Source organism: Equus asinus, chromosome 13, assembly GCF_041296235.1.
Source record: "Equus asinus isolate D_3611 breed Donkey chromosome 13, EquAss-T2T_v2, whole genome shotgun sequence".
Classification (NCBI taxonomy): Eukaryota; Metazoa; Chordata; class Mammalia; order Perissodactyla; family Equidae; genus Equus; species Equus asinus.
Window position 1 is genome coordinate 13,078,410 of NC_091802.1, and position 6,386 is coordinate 13,084,795.

General features: G+C 51.0%; 1 protein-coding gene across 1 annotated transcript; it reads right to left on the bottom strand.

Annotated features, from left to right (window-relative positions):
* Window positions 1-3: 3 nt before the first annotated feature.
* Window positions 4-5,646, bottom strand: C1QBP (complement C1q binding protein). The gene is made up of 6 exons (XM_014832549.3): window positions 5,319-5,646; window positions 4,214-4,364; window positions 2,499-2,592; window positions 930-1,025; window positions 554-676; window positions 4-401 (listed from the first exon to the last, which is right to left on the bottom strand). Exons 1-6 carry the CDS (start codon window positions 5,542-5,544, stop codon window positions 252-254), a joined length of 840 nt encoding a protein of 279 aa, XP_014688035.2. The 5' UTR covers window positions 5,545-5,646; the 3' UTR covers window positions 4-251.
* Window positions 5,647-6,386: the final 740 nt, after the last annotated feature.

Sequence of the window (6,386 nt, forward strand, 5' to 3'; positions counted from 1 at the left end):
TCATTTTAGAGGAGGATAAACCAATTTTACTGTCCATCATTGCATTATACAAAAATCTAGAAATAATAGATCTGTTGAGAAGAAATGAATGAATAGTAAATAAGAGGGCAACAGAAATAATTTAGATTTGAATAATTTTCCATGATATTAGGATGAAAACCATTTGAAAGCGCGTGTGTCTGCCTCCGGCGTGGGTCTGTTCACTGCCTGAAGCCCACCACATAAGTAAGGCGTTCAGCACCCTGCCTGCTCTACTGGCTCTTGACAAAACCTTTGAGGTCTTCGAGGAAAGTAATGTACTCCTGGTGCTCCAGGGCTGTGCTGAGCTCCACCAATTCATCCGCGAAAGTGTTGTCCACCCCTCGGTCCGCAAGGAAATCCATTAGGTGGTCATATAAGGCCTACAAGGAGAAACAACACTTACTAGCTAAAAAAGAAAACAAACAAAACTTCCTCTGTAACACTTATTAATTAAAATGCTCCTCTGTCCCTCCTTGGACTGGGACCCTCCCCTGCAAGGCCCGAGAGCACTCCCGTCTCATCGAGTACTCACCCAGTCCAAGGAGTCCGTGTTGAGTGTGTAATTTGTGTCCTTCCATTCAGACTCGCCTGTGGACTGAAAGCTCACTTCCCTGATGGAGAAAATGTCACTCTCGTCCTCCTCCTCTTGTCCAACCTGAGAAGAGACAGTATTTGGGGAAACTGAAGGGTTTTCCAGGACAAGCCAGACTCACACAAAGAAAAGGGACTATTTACAGCTTGAAACTCACCAGATTTTAACCTTTCTTCCTCATCACCCACCTCTCTTCCCCTGCTTTGTGCTGGTCTAAGCTAGAAAATGTTAACATCTGCTAAACGGGGCCAGGAAGGTCCCCGGAGGCCCTCTTTGTCCCCAGGGGTGCCAAGGGGCTAGCATCCATCCTACATACCTCATCTTCTGGATAGTGACAGTCCAGCACAAGGGCCTTCTTGCCGCCATTCTTTATAACTTCAACCACGAAATTGGGAGTGGATGTCAATTCAGGCTGGGGAAACAGGAACAAGTCAGCACGTGCCACTGTTGGAAGGGTCAGCTGCACGGACTAAAGGTCTCAGACAGATTGTGGGGGTGGGGGAGATGTCTTACGGCCACCACTACTAGGATATTGTTTAGACATTTTTAAAGTCTTATGCTACAGCCCTCCCAAATAAGGAGTCATTAGAATCTTGAGCACGTTATTAAAGCTACCATGGGCTGGCCCAGTGGTGCAGTGGCTAAGTTAGCGTGCTCCGTGGTCCATATCCTGGGTGAGGACCTACACACTGCTCATCAAGCCACGCTATGGCAGCGTCTCACATACAAAATAGAGGAAGACTGGCACCGATGTTAGCTCGGGGACAATCTTCCTCACCAAAATAAACAAACAAATAAAGCTACATGGCAGCTGGTTCAGGAGATTGGGCTGAACTCTTCCTGTAGATCCTTTCTAGACTATTCACTTATAGAGGACAGAGTATCATATTTAATACAGTGCGTATTTAGTACACATTTCACTGCTGTTAGCATCCTACTTGTTTAAAGAATATACTAGGTTTAGAATTAATAAATCTGAATTCCAGCCTCAGCTATGTGCCAGTTAATCTTCCGTGGCCTGTTTCTCCATCCATACACTGCAAAGCTGGCCTAAAGCTCCACGACCTCTTTCCAGCTGACTATTTACAGACCAGGACCAATGGCCAGGGCATCTGGCTAACTGGCCATCCTAAGGGCTGGATAATCACAGCAACTCTCCCTTTGCTGGTGAGCCATCCAATGTCAGTGAGATCTTAGTCAGGGGCGGGCGCCTGAGATAGAAGCACACCAGGGAGCTGTGCTCTCTGTGCTAGGTCATGAGACAATACTGATGCCTGCCTAGTCAGGAAGTCTGGGGACCCTGTGGCCCTCATCCTGGCTGGTTTCTAGGCCAAGCACACTGCTTCCTAAAATGTTTGAAGACTGGGTACCATCGAAGTCCAACTAAGAGGGCCAGTAACCTAAGGAAAGACCCTGCCAAAATCTCTGTGGAACTCTCTGATGCCCTGGCTTTGCTACCTTGGTTAAGTGGCTGGTGTTAATGCCAGCCTGGCCATGCCAGAACATTCTCACGAAGAAACAGTCCAAACGATCATCTCCGATATCAAGCACCTCCCTATCAGGGGAAGGCTTAGGGCCGTTTCACTTCCTTTCCACGAAGAGAACACAGGCCAAACCAGAAAGCCGAAGCCTGCAGACGGCAATTGACATGGTCCCCGGGAAAGAAAAGGGGCCACACAGTTCGGGTGCTAAAGCTGGCCAGAAACTACAGCTCTACAAGTCAAGTCCCAAGGATGGTTGTCCTTTGCCTTCTCTCCGACTAGCATTAGAGGAATTAAAAAAGATACAGAACACAACACAACAAAAATGATGCTCCTGCTCTAAGCCCCTGGAAGAGCCTGTGAGAATGCTGAGGTAAAGGCCGGTTACAGTGTTACAAGCTCACCTCCTGTTCTTCAACCTTCTGCCCTTGGGAGGGCTCCTCCTCCCCATCAAATGTTGGTGGGATGCTGTTGTTAATATTGAAAGTGACAGTGATCCTAGAAAGGAGAAGGAAAACACAACAGACTGTAGTTTTAACTGAGTAGTTAAACAGCCTGCTACAGTTACACATGCTTGTTAAGACAATGTCTCTGTCTCAGCCAGCTTCACATCTGCTTCATTTGCAGAACCTCCACAAATGCCTGGCTGGCTGCATCCCACCCTGAGATGGATTTAGCAGGTCTGAAGTGTGCTTACTATGTGCCAACTGCTGGAAGTCAAATGAATAGGCCCTAGTTTATCTCAGCCAAATACACTCATGTGTGGGCTGCTTCCATCAGGCCAGCATCCCAGGGCTCACTGCCAACATGTGTCCCTGTTATCTCGTGGCCACAGCTAGCTGACACTGCCTTCCCTAGTCTTCCCAGGACACCCTCAGGTGGTGGTGAGCAGCTGAGAAGCTGGTGGGATGGAATAGAAACCTCCTTTAAGAGCTTTTCTCCATTAGAAAATCTGCCTCTGGGAGGAGGAGCGCTGAGGGGGTGTTGCACTGGCTGAGGACCAAGAGCAGGAAGGCCCCAGGAAGGGGGGGGGGGGGGTGCCTCACAAAGGACAATAGCTGCAGTGCAGGTTCATTCTCCAGATTAGTTGTGGGAAGTTTTATCATCACAAAGCAGGCCAGAAACACCAACTAATGACAATTTTAAATAACGTTCCAAAGTCTGAGTCAAAATTTGGCGAGATTTGGAACTAGCACGGTCATGCTGCACAAGTCCAGCAGGCGCCCTGCAGACAACGCACACTGCAGCTGCTGCCTCTGGAGCTGTGCTGACCGGCTGCCTGGCCAGGAAGCTACCTTCCCACAGAACAATGGTGGTGTGAGGTTCCGCCACGAAAATTTATCTCATCTGCAACAGTGCTGACCAGGCTGAGCTCCAGGGCACAGAAATGCTGTTATGTTCATTAGAACATTATTTATAATGGCCCCAACCTGGCTATAACTTACCCTAGGAAAATGGTTTAGGTAAAGTTACAGAATACACAATTGATCAACGTATGGGAAAAAAACACATTGTACCACTGGGCAAAAAAGAATCAGAACCCTACTTCCCAACATATACAAAAGGTCACTCAAAATGGATCACAGACTTAAACATCTGAACTACGTCAAAAATTCCCCACCGTTCTAACGGCAGCTCTTATAGTGTAACCCCATTCTCTTACACAGGAGTTATACATCTTGCATTTTCACCTACTGTAAGTATCAGAGAGCAGGGCCTTGTTTGGCTGAGCCAGAGCCTGCAGTGTAATGAGTCAGCACTGTAGACCTGAGCTCAAACGGATTCTATGAGTGCAGTAAGAAGCCCTGAATTTGCATGCCTAGATTCAGGCAGGGGAGGGCCTCCCTCACCAGTAAGGGTTTACTGAATGACTGCCTCTGCTGCTCCCAGACTTCCAGCTACTTCCATGCTACTTCTCCTTATTAACCAGCCCACAGCCAATGTGTGCAGTGAGCGAACTACCTGGAGCTTCTACAGTTATCCCAGTGAACCCTTCTGTCTCCTGGAAACCATGTGTCAAAGTGCCTGCCTTGACTCGAGGTTGTTCCACGATGCCTCAGGGCAGGTCCCGCAGGGTTATGCATTTGCTCCCTCGAGTCCGCAGGCCCCCAGTACTTACTTTTCTCCAGCAACTTTCCGTACTAATTTGGCTTCTGTCCCATTCACTTCCAGCTCCCATCCTCCAGACATCTTGGGGAGGGATTTATGCTTCTGTATCTTCTTTTCCTCCTTAATTTCATCACTCAGGAATTCAACAAAAGCTTTGTCCCCTACAATGAAAACCCATAAGACATAGAAAAAGATCCAGTCTAAAACATAAAAATAACCTTAGTTACTGCAGCGAGAAATCTGGACTTGGACTGTTTCCAATACATCTGCTATTAACGGTAGCTCTGGGAACTTATTCCAAGTCACATCCATTAGGCATTTCCTCATCTGTAAAAATGCCCTAATGCCATCAGTAGGAAGCTGAGCTTCTTCTGGAAAAGTGACTGCCAATTTGAGCCATGCTGAGGCTTATAAGCCAGAAAGGCAGTTCCCACAAACGAAGAAGGTGTTCCAGAGAAGTATGGTTTTCAGTACAATCTTAAACCTTTTAGAACAAAGAGCATAGTTACACACGCCCAGGATACATACCAAAGTTTCAAAGAGGTATTCAGTTACAAATTAGCGGGTCAAGATAACCACGAAGTGGGGAAAGAGACTAATACCGTCATTACCCACAGGAGGTCGGAGGGGAAGGATGCATTCTTCTCCTAAGAGCGCATTCTTTAATGGTCAAGTCAGATTGTACAATGTATGTCTGATGGGCCATAAATCAAGCCGAATCCATTTTGAACTAGAATGGCCAGCCCACATACCTCAACATGTGAAAATTCCTTGTCTCCCTCTTTCGCTTGCCAACCGACATAACCACGCTACTTTTAACCACTACCTTGAACCTTCCCAAAGTTCCATTTTCGAAAGACTAAGGAGAAAGTCGGCCTCCAGATTTAACTGTCTCTCTCCCCGCAAAACGAAACACTTGGAGGACGGGGGAAAAGGGGAAATGTGATCACACGTGGGTTTAACCCTCTGGTTGTCAATCAGTGGGAAACCGTTCCGGACCTCGGGCGCGGCTCCGGGCGGTCCACTCGCGGTCTACACTTCCTTGCCCGGCCCCAGACCCCCACCGCATCCAGGACTCTGCCCCTCACAGCCCGGCCCACGTGCGCGAGACTCACCCTCGGTGTGCAGCGCGCCGCAGCCGCAGGCGCAGGGCCCGCGAGGCCGCAGGAGGCCGGGCCGCCGCTCCGACCCCGCGCGCACGCTGAGCAGCCCGAAGGGTCGGCCGCACGGGCGCGGCGCGGGCTGCAGCAGCTGCCGGAGCGGCGGGGAGGGCGCGGCGGCGCGGAGGCCGGCGACGGCGGAGCCGAGGGCGCGGGGCACGCAGCGCAGCAGCGGCAGCATCGCGCAGGCGGCGGCGGCGGACACGTGCGGATGCGAAGGACGCCGGGGCCCAGGCGGCCCCTTGACCCAGCGCGCCGCCGGAAGTCCCGCCCCACCCCGCCCGGGGAGCGCTTCCGCGCTGCCGCTTTGCTCAGCGCGGGCACCGTGGGCGGGACTGCGCCCTCTGCTGGGGGCCTTCGGTGCAGCCTCCCGGGGGCTCGAATCCGGTAACCGAACTTTCTGGAGCTGAGCAGGCCTGAGTATGGTGTCAAAGGCTTTCTGTTTAATTTGCCAGCCTCAGTTCTCTCCGGCGACTGCTCTCCACATTCCCATCTACTGTTCTCGCGGCACGCCAGGCTTTCTGTGACTTCAGTGCGCTCTTTCTGCCCCAAACTCGCCAACGACCAGCCTCCAAGGTCATCTCCCTCAGGAGGCCTTCCTGGAGACTCCCCCTCTCCTCCGCGAAACAAACAGGAACTCACGCCCGTGCGATCCGGCCTCTCTGCTTCATCCTTGTCTCAGCGGAAAGCTCACCTCGTGGCACTGCTGGTGGACCTGGCAGCCTCCCCTACTCCCCCAGAGGGGAGCTCCGGGAGGGCAGGATTCCTGGTTAATTCCTGCCGCCGCCCCTCCCTTTACCCTCCAAACTTGCACCCAACTTTTTTTGATTTTTTTTTTAATTTGAGGAAGATTAGCCCTGATCTAACATCTGCTGCCAATCCTCCTCTTTTTGCTGAGGAAGACCGGCCCTGAGCTAACATCCATGCCCATCTTCCTCTACTTTATACGTGGGATGCCTGCCACAGCATGGCTTGCCAAGCGGTGCCATGTCCACACCCGGGATCCGAACCGGCGAACCCCGG

Excerpts from the sequence above, each read along its gene's own strand:
- C1QBP (XM_014832549.3), bottom strand. The coding sequence starts at position 5,544 with ATGCTGCCGCTGCTGCGCTGCGTGCCCCGCGCCCTCGGCTCCGCCGTC. Across the intron at positions 4,365-5,318 it reads CGGCGCGCTGCACACCGAGG|GGGACAAAGCTTTTGTTGAA; the intron begins GTGAGTCTCGCG and ends TTTTCATTGTAG. Across the intron at positions 677-929 it reads GTCACTATCCAGAAGATGAG|GTTGGACAAGAGGAGGAGGA; the intron begins GTATGTAGGATG and ends GTCTCTTCTCAG.